This window comes from Vicia villosa, unplaced genomic scaffold (assembly GCF_029867415.1).
Source record: "Vicia villosa cultivar HV-30 ecotype Madison, WI unplaced genomic scaffold, Vvil1.0 ctg.000366F_1_1, whole genome shotgun sequence".
NCBI classification, from domain to species: domain Eukaryota; kingdom Viridiplantae; phylum Streptophyta; class Magnoliopsida; order Fabales; family Fabaceae; genus Vicia; species Vicia villosa.
In genome coordinates this window covers 146,795-164,259 of record NW_026705168.1, presented here as the reverse complement: position 1 = coordinate 164,259, position 17,465 = coordinate 146,795, and the positions used below count along the sequence as shown (strand labels likewise).

Genomic DNA, 17,465 nt, shown 5'->3' with positions numbered 1-17,465 from the left:
TTATTATAAGAACAATTATTATCATTTGTTAAGGAAAGTAGATCATTTAACTGACATCGCAATAACAACAAAAAATTAAACTTATAAAATGTGAGAAGATCTCTCATCCCTTTCAAATCTCACAATTATTAGATTAATAATAATTGTTAGATTAATAATAATTGTGCGTCAATTTATATAATCCCTTTCAAATCTCATAATTATTAGATTAATTAAAAGAGAAAAGGGATCATGCACCACAGTATAAAATATTTTTACACTGTCAACCAATCTCGACCATATATTTAATTAAAATATTTTTTTTATTTTAAAAAAACTTTAATGACATGACAGATTGATGACTCTCTATTAGATGAAAGTGTAAAACTATTTTACACTGTCAGTACAGTATCTTTTAACTATAATTATAATTGTTTGTCAATTTCATTTAATAATAAAATATAAATATTCAAAAAGTTTCTATTTTTAAAAATATTTTTAAGACTATGACACCTTTAAATTTTACATAGTGTTAAGAGTTTTAAAATTTTATTCGAATTGATATAATAGTATGAAAAAAATAAAATAGTTTTAAAAATTAAAAAAATACGGCATTGAAATAATTCAAGATCAACCGTTCAAAAATATTTTAAGTTCAATAATTTATTTAATCATAACAACTTAATTAAAAATAATATTAAACTTGATAATTTTTTAAAATATTATTAAAAAAATGAAATCTAACAATATATCATTCTATAGAAAAACTAATAAATTAAACAACATATAATAGAATATTATATTTCTTCATAGTTGTTTTGATGACAATTCAAAAACATATTTGAAATTTTTTTGATAGATAGGGAGATATGGGTTGACTTGATGCTATTCTATTTATTATACTTTCAAAATAATATAATTTTGGATGTGTTAGTGGATGGTAGGTATGATTTTAATAAATGTAGATTGGTGGAATGGTAGGTATGATTTTAACAAGGTTTTTTAACGAGTGTTTTAGGGAACTCTTTAAAAAAATATTCATTATAAAAGTTAATATTTTCATTTTCAATATATTAAATACATGCATTTAAAAAAAAAATTTATCATTTTAATTACATTTCCAAAAACACTGATTAACATTTTTCTTTTAATAAATGTAGAGCACGCTTCAATCATCTATTCATTTTGGTATTTTTGTAAAATAATATATTTAAACTAAAATTTTTTTATAAGGGATCGAACCAGTTTCCTTATGTTTAAAATAAGCATATTATTGTCGCACAACAAATATATATAAAATAGATTTTGTTATACACCCATACACCTTTTTAGGAACCCGTGGTGGAAATCCCAAAATAATCTTATATTTTAAAGATGCATATTTGAAGGCACATTTTTCTTAAAAAAGAGGTAATTTCGGATATGCATATCCGAAGGCACATTTTTCTTTAAAAAATTGTGATTTCGGATATGCATATTCGAATACACCTTTTTTTTTAAATAAAAAAATGTTTACGAATATGCATATCCGAAGTAACTTTTTTTTGTAAAAAGGGTATTTTCGGAGATGCATCTCCGAAAACTGTTGCGTTTTTTTCAAAACTCAAACAGACACCCCTTCACTTTCATTCTCCTCAAAACAATTTTTTTTTCACACAAACTCCTCTATGCCAACTTGTATTCAAAGTATTCTTACTCTACAACTCCTTCCAAACATTGATAAGCATTCAAAGCTCTATTCAACATCTACTCAAAGCTCCAACAAATTGTAAGTTTCCATAACTTTGAACTCAAACTTGGAAATGTTATTAGGGCTATTAGAAATTAGATAGGGTGAAGTTATTGTAGATCAATGATAATTTTTAGTTGGTAAAAATGGGATTTCGATTGAGTTAGGGCAAGAAATGGTGGTCCGTCAAAAATGGTTGTTCGCATGTGTTTTTGGAAGTGCTTTTCCAAAATCACCTCTAACCAGTTTCAGAAATGCATTTCCGAAATATGGTCTTAGCTGTATTTTTGTTTATTTTCAAATTTGTTTCAAAGTCTTACCGGTTGCATTTTTTTAGGAAAATGGCAGGCAGCCAGGCACTGGCCGCTCGACTTAGACAGGGTAGGAAGACACAAACAGCCTCAGCTCGGCGCGAGAGAGCTGCACAACAAGCAATGATTCGAGGACGGGGTCAACTCCGAGTACTAGTCCAAATGGATGACTCGCCTGCAGGATCTTCATTTGCATCGAGGAGTCGGATGTCTCGGGCGTCTTCCTCTCGTGAGGAGGAGGTACGTGAGGAGGAGAAGGAGGTGGGATTGAGGAGAAGGAGGGGGAGGTATCCGATGTTCACCCTGAGCACGGCGAGGATGATGCTCAGGACGCGGAGGAGGGGGTTACCCGGGAGGGCTGTCAGACACATCTGTGTTGTTTTACTATCATGACCATGTCGCTCGACGAGTTTGGGAGGGCGAAGTTGTTTTTTTATTGCATTTTCTAATTTAACCGCTTTTATATTGTTGTTTCTATTGCACTTTCTTCAAAGGGTTTAACGAAATTGTTTTTTATTTTTGTTATAATAGGAACGGGCGACCATAAAATCCGTGAACCATGGGCAGAAAATATTTGATCTGTTTCAACCACAGGCTCAGTGGTTTAATGACGTTGTAGGTGGTTCTGAGCTTGGCGGGTTATGCATGATTGGATATAGTAACAGCATCCACAAGATGTATGGGGCAATTGCTGAAAGGTGGCAAAAAGAGACTTCGTCTTTCCACTTTCCTGTTGGGGAGTTGACGATCACCCTACATGACCTGGCATGTCTTCTCCATCTGCCTATCATAGGGAGTTTATTGGACCATTCTCAGATACAAATGGTTAAGGCCATAGAGTGGATGGTGGATTATCTAGGTATGGACCCAAATATGGCGGATTATGAGTGCAGAGCGACGAGAGGGGCCCATATCCGGTTCTCCAGCTTGAAAGAGCTTTAAGAGAACCACTTGGTGGCGGCAGCGGAGTGCGAGGAGGAGGGTGACGAGATTTTTGTTGAGTATCACCGTGGTTGCACTCTGCGGTGTTGGTTCATGTTCTTGGTAGGCACTACACTCTTTATGGACAAAAGTGCAACCTACGTGGACATGACTTATCTCTGATACTTTATTGATCCAACTACAGTTCACGAGTGGAACAAGGGGGCTGTCATTCTAGCATACATATACTAGAAGCTGAATGAAGCCTCCATCTAGAGGACCAGACAGTTGACTTGCTCTTGCACACTCCTTACGATACATTTTTTTTAATTATATCACATTTAATTATGTCATGTTTCTATTTAACATATTATAATATTTGTGTTTCAGAGCTGGATCATCTCTTATTTCCACCGCATCCACGACTACAATCCTGATCGCGCTTACATTGATGTCATGCTCAGGGCTGAACGATATGTCCTCTAGAGGGGGAATTAGAAAGTGGGGCCATGTCGTGTATACCTCGATCGTACTACTCACGATGACATCCGGTGGACGCCCTTCACTGATTACGGTAATGTTGTCCCATTCGGCCGGATCACATTATATTCTGGATGGTTGGTATGTGGTTGGTATGTCAGGTATCTGCAAGAGCGGTGCATGAGACAGTTTGGACGTGTACAGATGATACCGAGGTCTCTATTTAAGGTTGCTCCTGACACCGTTATCCGCTGGGAGCTCACTACTGTCTTTGAGGATTGGGCGCATCATCTAGTCCTAGAGGAGTATCGGCATACACGGGCCACCCAGAGCTGGAACTGTGTAGATGGATATGTGACATGGTTCAATCAGGTGTAACATCCTATCATGACACCCGGTGCTCTTGGGTGTCCATCTAGGCCAGCACATGAGGAGCTCTTGGAGAACCAACAGGCCGAGGATGACCATGCCACTGATTTCTTACCGATCTGTCAGCGGATACACTCGATAGGATAGATGGCATTGGAGAGAGGAATCATTGATGTAACGCCCCAGATTGCTCTCGGGATGATCGACTGACCCCACAAACCAACACGTGTCTTTTCAGCATGCTTTGACCTCACTCACACGCTTTCTACAAAACTTCCCAAAAGGTAACCCGTCCTAAAATTTCTCTAAGTCAAGCACGCTTAACTATGGAGTTCTTATGGAACGGGCTACCGAAAAGAAGATGCATCTTATTGGTATAGGTAGTACTCATCAGTCCTTATAAGCTTTCCTTCAACCATGCAGTCCCATACCTGCACGGCCTCAGGATCTCTCTCATTTCGATGTGGCGACCACTCCTTGCCATATTCGGCCTCGAGTGTTACACGAGGTGCAACCATCCCCCGCCTTCTTGGCCTCGGGTGTTACAATTGAACAGGGCGGTCCAGAGGCGGTTGCCATAATGCAGAGGATGGTCGGTGAGGCGTCTAGTGTGGTGGGGTATAGGAGGCAGGGGAGGTCGCAGGGAGTTCGCATTAGGCATACTCAGTAGTAGATGCCTATTTATGTTTTACTTATGACTTTTTATCAGGTGTTGTAATATTTTTACATTGTGCACTTGTTCGAACAAATACTTCCATATTATAGTATCGATTTTTTAATCTACTTTGCATATTTTTTAATTCCGTTACATTTTTTCGATTAGGTAATCTACTTTGCACTCATATTAGACCATATTTCGGATATGAATCTCTGACACAGCTTCTTGGTGAATTCGAATGAACAATAATATGGTATTAGTGTGTAACATAGTATAAGCAATTTTTTTAAAATTTTTAAATTTAATAAATAATTAATGTATCTGATGTATATATAGATTAGATACATAAATTATTCAATAAATCTAAATAATAAAACTTGCTAATAATTTATTACAAAGAAATACATGACAAATAGAATAATATTTACTTTGAGGACCACATTTTGAATAATATACTTAGAGCACTCACATCCATCATCTCCATTTGGATTCTTTTAATAGGATTCATTCAATTTTTTATATATTATATTATACCTTTTTATTTTTTAAACAACTCTACTAAATTTTTTAAATATCGATACTACTCATCAAAAACTCTAAAATGAGTCTTATTAAATCCCACAATATTATTTTTGTTTCTTATTTTTTTTCTAGTCATTGCCTTATTATTGGCTTTGTACATGAAGCAACAAATGTTACTTTAAAATCGTTCTTTAATAGGAAGATCCTAAAGTTCGTGACATTTCTCACCTTATCAAACGATTTTAAAAGGACGAATTAGGTTAAACTCTAACATTCTTGAATGAGAGAGCGTATGAATATATAATAACCTATTTTCTTTTTCAATTTTTTTTAAAGAGCCAAAAGATATATTAACCAGCAGCACAAGAAGTACAATTTTATGATACAAACATACAATAAAAAATGCAGGAAACTGAAATAACTAACATAACAAGACAACACCCCAATACAACAAATGAAATTCACTCCAATACCACCAATAAGACTTAAACTAAGATGAACCTGCCAAATGATAACATCTAAACAAAATAAATAGGCAAACCAAATTGTGTAGAAATGGCTATGTGTAGAGGTGGCAAAACGGATTATGGCCCGCGCACCCGCCATTAAATGGTGGATTGGGATTTTGGGCCCACCCATCAAAGCCTGCCGCCCGCCAATGCTCACCTCCAAAACCTGCCGCCCGCCAAAGCTCGCATCGCCTATTCGCTTAACCTGTTTCGTCTTAAGTCCTCCCTTTTTTAGTTAATTCTAGTAATTACAGTTCTTGATGGTTTTATTTTATATATTTATTTCTGAATGTATGCAACACTTGTTTGAGTAAAATTTGATATAATGATGCTTTATAAAAAATTGTTCTAAAAAATAAGTGAAAAATTTAATTGAAAGATAAGAAAAAGCCTGTTAATCTATTAAAAAAATGAAATAAATAAATAGGAGGGAAAATCCGTCGTCCACCAACACGCCACCTTGGCGGGGCGGGCTTGATTTTTATGTCCATCCTCACTTGGCGGACTTGCCCGCCCCATCATTTTTGGCGGGACGGACGGTCTATTTTGCCACCACTTACTATGGGTTAGCTGATATTTAGGGCCCATTTGTTTTGTTTTTCTTTTAAATATTTTTTATAGTATTATATAATTTGTGTAAAAAAAAATTTACAAATTTTTTTAATAAAAGCTTCAAATGAAAATTTAGTTTGAATAGTGATTTTTAGAATGTAATTTTACGTATTTGATTATTTAATAAAAAAAATGGATATCAAAATTTTAAAAAATCACTTAATGTTGAAGCTATTTCAAATATATTTTTATAAAAATCATTTTTGAAATACCATTTTTTTTAAAAATTGTGATTGTTACTATGTTTTGGTCTTCCATAATCACTACAAAAAAGTACAATTAGTCGGGTGAATTTCATCTTGCAATAGTAAAAATTACCCTGCAACGCAATAATTGCAAAATTGATCAAATAGCTCGTAAAAACGTTAGTCACATCTTGTTGAAAGAGACACAAGTGATTTATTCAAACCACTCCATTTAAAATTAATTATTTTCAGACACAAGTCTAAAAAGTCACTCCCTATATATATATATATATATATATATATATATATATATATATATATATATATATATATATATATATATATATATATATATATATATATATATATATATATATATATATATATATTTCCGCACTTGCTATTGTTATGTGTCAAATAGAATAATAATTTGCTCTGAGGACCACATTTTGAATAATATATTTACTTTTATTTCCGTTCACAATTTAAAAAAATTATTATTATATTTCCACACTTGTTATGCTGCAAATTAAATAATAATTTATATCGTTCTTGTTACTTTCTTTTTAAACCCAAAAATTGTTAGAATAAAGCTATTTGTTAATGACAAAATAAAATCCATGCTAGACTCCAACCGATCAATTTATATTAACCATAAAACCAATACAAACTGCTTCACTTCTTATTCATTAAAACATAACACTTATTCATTAAAACATAAAACATAACACTTATTCATTAAAACATAACAAAACCTAAATGTTACTAATTTCAACACCTGCAACAGATTTCACAGAAGCAGCAGGAACAAACACAACAGAATAAGCGTCAGTTACAGTCACAATGAAACGGAATCCACCTTCTTCACCACCAAAATCTTTCAGTCCAAGATAACCACAATCACCATCATTGTCCAAACAAAACCCAAGCCTATAAACACCGCCAGAGCCATGTTTCGCTATCAAAAACTTTCCACAAGTCGTTTTAACACCACGATAGTTTCCAGGACCACCAATACCAATACAGCTCAGTTGAGTGGTGTTATCAACAAACACCATCCATTGGGATCTTTCAGCACAGCTAGGTTTCTCAGTGAACTCAATCTCGAGATCAGTACCGGTTAAGATGTTACCGGTGGTGCTTTCTGCTGCGGTGAACTTGACTGGTATTCCTAGTTTGGCGTTGTTTTGTAGGACGGTTAGTGGACATTCAGAATCAGAGATTTTGTTTAGGGTTGGTGCTCCGATACTAGGGTTATCACTTGCTGGGAAAATGAAGTATTGGTTGCCATAGGTAAGGGGGTTACCGTTTGAGTCCACAACTTGAGAAGGTGCAGCGGTGTTTGATGGAAGATTGATGATGAAAGTGAAGAGGAAGAAGGAAAGGATGAGAGACGAAAGGGGATTCATGGTTATGTGTTTTGGTGTTTTCTTTGCTTCTGCTTGATCTCTTATATATAGTAGTAATGAAGACTTTAAGCTTCTATACTTGCTATTACATTTTTAGCATTATTGATTCTAAAAATATAAAATTTTATTTTATTTATTTTGAGTTAAATAGTTTTTGCATTAGACTTTACTTTAATTTGAAACAAATTTAAAACTTTTGAATTTTTTTTTTCGTATGCTCTTTGAATGCAAAGTTTATCCACAGATGTTACCCAGGTCTCTATTATTGTACTAGCCATGTGATAAGATAAAAAATTGAGGAAGCGGAGTACATAGCACATCCAGCTGTCTATATTATTTTCTAATACTACTATCATAAAAAAAACAACTCTGCATTTTTTTTCTCTAGTTTTGCAAAAGATTAATATCAATATTCAATACCGAATTCTTTATCTATACTATATTACCCCACGTGCCACTTTTTCACAATCATAAAATACAAAATTCATTATTTCAAGACTACAGCACACAGCTCTTTGAAGAATAACCTTTCGTTACCCTATTATAATATTATTCACTATTGAAGAAAATTTTGTAGCATTATCATCTTATGGTTTCCAGAAAGAAAAATGGTATATGTTTCATAGCGATATGTATCGAGAGGCTAATAGAAAAAATTCTGAAATATCTTTAGAGGAATATTAAGCCTTGGTATTTGGAAAAATTTACTTCCTACCCCTACAATTGTCTTTCTACCCATACAATCAAATTTTTGGGACGAAATTACCCTCGTATAAATAGGTAAATTTTTTTCATTTTCAACTTTTTACTGATTTTGAACAAACACTCTCCCTTCTCTCCACGAAATACGCTCCGGAACCCTTCTGAAGACTCTTCCGGTTCACAAAATCACCAAACCGGAACACATTTGGTAAGTGATCCGGTTTGCAAAATTTCAAAAAATCAGAAAAAAAAAATACACACCGGAACACATTTCCAAACTGTTCCGGTTTGTAAAATGCTCACCGGAACACTTTCACCAACTGTTCCGGTTTGGCCAAAATGCTCACCGGAACAATTTTGAAATGTGTTCCGGTGAGCATTTTACAAACCGGAACAGTTTGGAAATGTGTTCCGGTGTGTATTTTTTTTTCTGATTTTTTGAAATTTTGCAAACCGGATCACTTACCAAATGTGTTACGGGAAAGAAAAAACTGAACCGGAACTGTTTTCAAAAGTCTTCCGGTTTGTAATTTTGTGAACCGGAACTCTTACCTCAAGTGTTCCGTTTTTGATGCGCGTAGGGGTGCAGATTTCAATTTTTTTTTTACTTTTTGGAAAAATGGTAAAAAGTAAAATGGTAAAATGGTAATTAGTGTTTGAGGGTAAAATTGTCATTTTTAAAAAATTGTAGGGGTGGAAAGGCAAGTGTAGGGGTAGGAAGTAAAATTTTCTGGTATTTGTTTGTTGAAAGTGTGTTTAATCGGAAGCCCCGGCCCAAGCCATAGGCAAATTAGACAATTGCCCAGGGCCTCAAGTTTTTTTTTTTTTATCAATTAATATTAATATTAAGGCTTCAGTATAACATTATGATTCATGACTGGGGATTGGATCATCTCCTTCCATTATTTCTCTCCAATTATCTCCTTCACAAATTTGTCTCTATCTCTCACTAACATTTTCCCTCTCTTCTTTTTTATATATTATATTTTATTAATGTTTATTATTATTACACTTGGTTGATTGAAGGAGATGGATGTATGGAAAGAGATGATCCAATGTGTTCATGACTGTATGACATTAATGCTTCATCACTCTATTATGTACGCAACACTTTTAGTATATCATACTAGCATCTTTGACTCAATTATTATTTTAGCATAATATCTATACCGTTTAATATACACTCTTGTTTTGCCCCTATTTTGAAAGAAAAAAAATATTATTATTTATTTATCTTAAGCATATATTATTAACTTTACCAACAATAATACAAATAAAAAATAATATATCAATTGATATATTTAATTGTATAACAATTTTGTTTTCCTTAAATCTATATATTACTCCTATAATAATGTTGATAAATCTTATAATAATTGTGTATGCCAAAAAAAACTTTTTTTAAAATGTTGAAGTTAATAAAAGTTTATTTTACAATCAAAACTAAATGAATTAATTTTATTGTTCAATAAAAATATATATTAAACTAAATTAATTAGAATTATTTAATAAATATTTTGCTTCTTCAAAAGTTTATAAATTAAAATTTCAATAAATATATAATTATCAACCTAATTTTTTTTTTTTGCCTTAGGCCTCAATATGTGTTAGGCTGGGCCTGCGGAATCACAATACTTGCCCATTGTAACAATATTGTAATGTAATAATAGAAGGAATCAAGGTTGTCTCAAACTATTTGGAGATCATGTTCTAATTTTAAAAATTAGCTCTAATAAAATGAAATATAAATAAATAAAGAAAAGTTTTATTTTATTAAAATTATAAATAATATTAGTATTCAAAAAAATGTAAATGATGTATAAATATTTAAATATAATTTACTTTATTTAAACTATAAGAATAATTATTATCAATTGTTTAGGAAAGTAGATCATTTAATTGTCATCATGGCAATAACAAAAAATTAAAATTATAAAATATGAGAATATCTCTCATCCTTTTCAAATCTCACAATTATTAGATTAATTATAATTTTGTGTCAATTTCTATTAATAATAAAATATAATCCCTTTCAAATCACACAATTATTAGATTAATTATAATTGTGTGTCAATTTCTATTAATAATAAAATATAAATATTCAAAAAGTTTGTGTTTTTAAAAATTAATAATAAAATATAAATATTCAAAAAGTTTGTATTTTTATAAATATTTTTAAAACTATGACACCTTTAAAATTTACATAGTGTTAAGAGTTTTAAAATTTTATTAGAATTGATATAATAATATGAAAAAAAAGTTAAAATAGTTTTAAAAATTAAAAATAATACGGCATTCTAATAATTCAAGATCAACTGTTCAAAAATATTTTAAATCTAATAATTTATTTAATTTTTTTGTTAAAAAATTATTTATTTATTTAATCATAACAACTTAATTAAAAATAATAATAAACTTGATAATTTTTTAAAATATTATTAAAAAATGAAATCTATCAATATATCATTCTATAAAAAAAAAAAACTAATAGATTAAACAACATATAGTATAATATTATATTTCTTCATAGTTGTTTTGATGACAATTCAAAAACATATTTCAAAATTTTTAATTTTTTGATAGATAGGGAGATATGGGTTGACTTGATGCTATTCTATTTATTATACCTTCAAAATAATATAATTGGATGTCATAGGTGGATTGGTAGGTATGATTTTAATAAGAGTTTAAAGGTGGTGTATTGATAGTATAAATTAATTTTACATATATAATCAATCAAAATTCTTACACTTACTATATTATATTAGTTTTTTTAAATTAAAATTGTGATTTAATTGGATACATGGTTGTGATTGATTGACAGTGTAAAAATAGTTTACACTGTCAGTGCATATCCCTTTTTCTCTTTTAATAAATGTAGAGCACGCTTCGGTCATCTATTTATTTTGGTAGTCTTTTGTAAAATAATATATTAAAACTAAAAACTTAATTTAAGGGATCGAACCATTGTCTATGCGCTTAAAATAAGCATTACTGGGATATTTGTAAAATAACTAAATGTATATGATATATAAAAAAAAGTGGCACCCATATTTCTGGAGGCCCTGTGCAACGGACCTGGTTGCACGGGCCTAAAACAGGTCCTGGGAAGATGAGTTCCCTCTTAATAATAGTCTACTCCAATGGCGAAGTTAGAAAAATTATAAAATCTGGACATAAACTTATGTCTAATATTGGTCTGAGATTGACAGTTCTGATATTTCGATGATGGAGGAGCATGCAGGTAAGCATGATGCAAGTTTAAAAAGCTCATATTTAAAACAATGGAAGTTGTGTTCTATAGAGGCCCCTAATAATACTTATGGTTAGTAACAAGTACCAAATAACAATATATATCATATATAACTTACATCATAAAAATGTCATGAATATTAACAACTTCAATACCATCTTCATCCTTTATATCTCCAATCTCTCACATGTCAAAGCAACAAAATTTTAATCTCTTACATAAAAAATTAAAATTACGTGAAAATGTGGATACTTTCTAAATATTTATAGTAATGGATGTGAGAAGCATGAAGAGTATTAAGTTCAACATATGACATATTGTTAGAAATATCGGAAAGATCAAAAGGATCCAGGCTGAATCGTGAATGGAGTCACTTTCTTTAAAAGTATTTCAAACACTCTCTTAATTGTCTTAGAGTTTGGAAAGCAAGAATACCCAGGATAATGTCAGCCTTACTCGAGTCTGCACAAGACCGGTGAAGAACTCGAATGCAAGGAAGAGTGTCCGAAATAATGAAGAGGATTTATGATTTTTTTTGTTTCATTTTGGATTCATAAATGTGTATTTATAGACCATGCATGTGTTGTTTCATAAGTTTGCAACTCTTGATGAAACAACACATTTAATTTTCACCATATATTGCAATGGTTCATCTATAATGACACAAGGCACCCCTTCATGAAATATTGTAAATTTGAATTCAAAAAACAAATTTATGCAACAACCAAAAATATATTCTCATTTTTTGTCACATTAGAACACACTATGGTAAATATTATTTTATAATTTCCAACAATCCCCCACTTGTTCTAATAATGACAAAAACTCATTCCATAAATAAAGATATAAAGAGTGTTAATACAGTTAGGTATCTTTTAATTTAAAACTTAACCTTAGTGAGAATAACGCAAAGTTTAATCGGAATATTAGGTAGCAATGTTTTTAAACCATTAATCCATGTGATTAGACCGGCGTTACCTTACACACACTATTTAATGGTTCTTCCTCTGCATATCTTGCTTAGCACTTATTTATAGCCATATGCTATCCTGTTTTCATGAGAGAAACTCCAACTCTCACTTTGAGACGGCACCATCTCGAAATTCACATAGGTGACGTTCATATTGTGTCTTTTTCCATGAGACACGTACCCTCGGTATTGAACTTCATTAAGAGTTTGAAATAAAACTCAACCCTCGTTTTAAGGTCAACATTATCACGAAATGTTTGACAATTATCCAAATCAACGACTTGTTATTACCCATTGAAAATCTTGAGGTTAATGTTCTGTTAACGTAAGATTGGGTTGTCGCCGCTGTCGGAACTCTTACTCAAGGTGTTTCAACCCCATACCTCTCGAGGTTGTTTTTACTAAGTCTCTGGCCAGTGGCTTAGTAAACGGATATGCAAAATTATAGCTTGTTCGTATATAGGTGAGTGAAATGATTCCATCCTTAATCAACTTTCTCACGAACGAATGTCTAAGTCCAATATGCCTAGACTTTCCATTGTACACTTCGTTGAACGCTCTTGCTAAAGTGGCTTGGCTATCGCAGTGTATCATCACATTTGAGACATTGTCCTTAGCCAATGGAACTTCCAACAGAAGATCCCTCAACCATTCTGCTTCTTGACCAGCGGAAGCGAGAGCCACGAACTTTGATTCCATGGTCAAAAGCGTAATGCATGTTTGTTTCTTGCTCTTCCAAGAAATTGTTCCTCCAGCTAGTGTAAATATCCACCCAGTTGTAGATTTATGATCTCCAACATTAGATATCCAACTCGCATCGGTATATCCTTCTAGTATGGCAGAGAACCTACAATAGTGAAGGCCAAGATCTTTGGTTTTCAATAGATAGCCAAATATCCTCGTGATTGCCTTCCAATGTTTAGTACTTGGATTACTAGTAAATCTACTTATTTTACTAACTGCAAATGATATATCGGGTCTGGTACATTGCATTAAGTACATGAGACACCCTATTGCACATGCATATTCCAATTGAGCCACTGCTCTTCCATTGTTCTTTTGAAGTTTGACGACATGATCAAAAGGAGTGGTTACTTCCTTAAATTGTAGGTGTTTGAACTTATCAAGCATTTTCTCAATATAGTGTGTTTGACTAAGTTCATAACCCCCACTATTTCTTTTAACTTTGATCCCTAGAATTGTATCAACAAGTCCAAGATCTTTCATCTTGAAAGTGGAAGTTAGAAACCTCTTTGTTTCTAAAATTTCATTCAAATCATTATTAATTATCAGCATGTCATCGACATAGAGACAAAGGAATGTTAAAGTGTTTTTGCACACCTTTGTGTATAAACACTTATCACAAGAATTAGGAATAAATCCATTAGAGAGTATCACAGAATCAAACTTTTGATGTCATTGTTTTGGTGCTTGTTTTAAGCCATATAAGGATTTGATAAGCTTACACACCTTTTGTTCGTTTCTAGGAAGCACGTAGCCTTCTGGTTGTTCCATGTATGTTTCCTCATCGAGATCTCCATTTAGGAAGGCTGTCTTGACATCCATCTGATGAACTATGAGGTCATCTAAAGAAGCTAAGGCAAACAACAATCTATTTGTGGTTGTCCTTGCTACTGGTGAATAGGTGTCAAAGTAATCTATGCCTTCCTTTTGTCTAAATCCTTTTGCCACTAGTCTGGCCTTATAAGTGTTTAAAGTACCAACGCTATGGTACTTTCTTTTAAACACCCACTTGCATCCAATGGGCCTTGATCCATTTTGTAAGTCAACAAGTTCTCAAGTGCGGTTTGACACGATTGAATCCATTTCATCTCGGATAGTGTCCTTCCAAAAGGAAGATTCCCTTAAAGTTATTGCTTCCTTGTATGTTTTAGGACCATCCCCTACTTGGAGAATGACCGGAATACTTTGAACGAATATCTTACAATTTCCTTCAACCAGATAAAAGGAGATAAATTGATGATCGATTTCATCTGGTCCTAGATTCCTTGTTTAGACAAACAACTTGTCAAACATCTAAATGACATCTTTAAGCCCATCCCCGACAACACTCCGTAAACATCCAGATGGCATCTTTAAGCCCATCTCCGACATATGTTCCTGCAGCAGCAAGTGCAAATTTCTAGGTATTCTAGTGTTCAATCCTCTTCCACCTTCAGATTCCGATAGGCACACAGGCCAATCTACATCCTCAGGTTTAAGAAGATTGAACAGAGGCAGTTGTCATACCCCAAAATTTTCCCTCCAAATTTTGTTTTTTAGTTGGCATAGGCTTTGCATATCATTTGCATCTTGTCATAAGGACATTAATTTAACTTTGCATTTATTCAGAAAATCGAAAAAATATGTTTATGTTCATGTTACGCATTTGGATTGTTTTTTTACGATTTGATAACATTTTTCATTTATTCTACTAATCTTCTTAGATTTATAATTTTTATTCTTAATTCATTTTAAATTTAATTTGAATTTTAAATTAAAATTAATAAATCATTTTGATCATATTTTATTATTTGTTTTGGGTGTTCTTTTGTTTTAATTAGGTGGTGCAATACAAAAGTTCCATTGTCCATTTTTTGTAAGGCCCATTAGGTGTAGAAAACCCTAATTTGAGTACTATAAAAAGAGGATGTTGTCACTGAATGAGGGGAGATCCACGAATTCTAACCGGGGAAATCGAAAAACCCTTTTATTTTTATTCTTTCCAACGAACCCTATTTGACTTTTCAGCCCACCATTCTTCTAGCTGGCAGTCAATCTCCTTCCCACGCCATGCCCACACCTTCTCAAAAACCAAATCACGAACAACCCTAATTCCATCAGTTTTTTCATGTACGCACAAATACTTAACATCACCAAAAGCATATACACGATTTCCATTGCCATTGTCAAAACTACAATTTCAAACAATCCAAGCTTTCAAGTGACCAAAGCCAACATCAATTCAACCTTAGCACCTATATACTAACGTCTTCAACAAAAACTTCTTCAGCAATCTCTCACTGAAGCGATTCGGCCATCATCATCTCCATCAAGTCGAAACAATCCGCTCACAATGCATAGCCACACTAACGTCAACCATTTATTGTCACTCAAATCTTCATACTGACCATGAAATGTTATCAAATAACCATGTTCTTTCTTACAGAAAATGTAAATACACAACTAGCACAAGAACGTATCGATCTTCAACTCAACAAATGTCAACTTATGTCACCGATCCATTAAACATGTACACAGAGATCCGGATCACACATCATATTCTCCATATCGCACCTGCAAATCAACAACACGGCCTCAACATTCATTCATCACAACAAATCGTAACGATTTAGCAACGAACATTCATCATCGTCACGGATCAACGACACATCCTCATCAACAAATCTACACCGAATCAACACCTGCACAACCACTCAACACACTCGTTGATTCTGAACGGTAGCGCATTGGAGACAACTTCCATCCACCGCCTCCTTTTCACGTAAGATTTCTGATCCATATCTTGCTTGATGAACTTTTGTTGGTTGATGCTCTGCCATGGTTGATTGGTTATCATGTTTTAGACTTATCATTATTTTACTTGAGTATTGATTGATTGTTGGCTGTTTGTATTTGTTCATTGGATTAGAGATGAAGTGAGTTATTTGTCGTTGTTGTTTAGAAAGAACAGAGGGAAGTGAGTAGATAGAAGAAAATGAGAGATAGGTGATGATATTTTGCATTGCATTTTTTTGATTGTCATTATAAAATAATTTTGTCTACATAATTTCAAAATCTTTGACATCACGAAGAATCTGCATAGGGTATGACAAATGACTAAAAGTCCTCCCAACAGATAAAGTTGCAGAGACTTCTCGTACGCCTATCTTAGTCAGCTAAAAAGCTTTTATATACAAGAGGCATGACTTATTATTATCCCATCAACCAGGGGCAATCTGGTCACGATTCATAGAATCTCTCGAAAGCATTGAACAACCAGAAATGTTAGTCCATCACTGGGGGCATGTTGCATTAGTCACCAATCTCAGCAAGAGCTATTTAGCTACAAGTATAAGGTGGTGTCAGTATCAGTCTCCCCTTCGAAGCTCTAATTCCAGCATAATGTATACCAAGTTACTGAATCCAGGGGCAGGTAGACTCCTACAAGCAAAGGACCATATATGGTTAAAAAGTGTTTTCCAACAGCAAGTACTCAAAGACAAGGGCAATGAAAGTTGAAATCTCTAGGAATATTCCCCACAGAGCAGTTTTCATAATATATCCCCACATAGAAATCCTCGAGAAATCATCTTCAAATAATATCTTCCCAACAGAGACTTGGTTCTCCAACGAAGTTCACATCTCCGAAACGGTTGGTTCTCCGACACAATCTTCTTCTCCAACAGGGTTTATTCAAACTCGTTATCTCCATTAAAAGTTAACACTCACAGATGAGCTCGATCAGATAATACATCAAAAGATTATTCTTCTCTTTTGTCCCCAGGATACATCAGGATCAGATCACTCGAGCTACTTTCATCCCCAAGTGTCATACCCTAATTTTTGACCCCCCTGAGATGACATATCTTCAGGATTTTCATCAGGTCAAAGCAACTACCCAGAACAATCACTTCTTCATCTGGCATTTAATCGAGGATGTTCAAAGACAAGAAAACTCAGGCAAAGGATCAATCAGTAGAAGGATTAGTCTCTAACATAATCATAGGACTCAAGAGCTTCATTTTCTCACCTATGATTGATTAGACACCCAGTCCTCTGAATACAGATTTACTCAGGTCACCAGACTAGGGTTTTTAAACCTATCAAGGACTAAAATCAGGGATCGCCTTTGG

The 17,465-nt window shown here is 33.2% G+C and overlaps 1 protein-coding gene across 1 annotated transcript; it reads right to left on the bottom strand.

Annotated features, from left to right (window-relative positions):
* Window positions 1–6,892: 6,892 nt before the first annotated feature.
* Window positions 6,893–7,719, bottom strand: LOC131627536 (kunitz-type trypsin inhibitor-like 1 protein). The gene has a single exon (XM_058898379.1). The coding sequence runs from the start codon at window positions 7,682–7,684 to the stop codon at window positions 7,031–7,033; it is 654 nt and encodes a 217-aa protein (XP_058754362.1). The 5' UTR covers window positions 7,685–7,719; the 3' UTR covers window positions 6,893–7,030.
* Window positions 7,720–17,465: the final 9,746 nt, after the last annotated feature.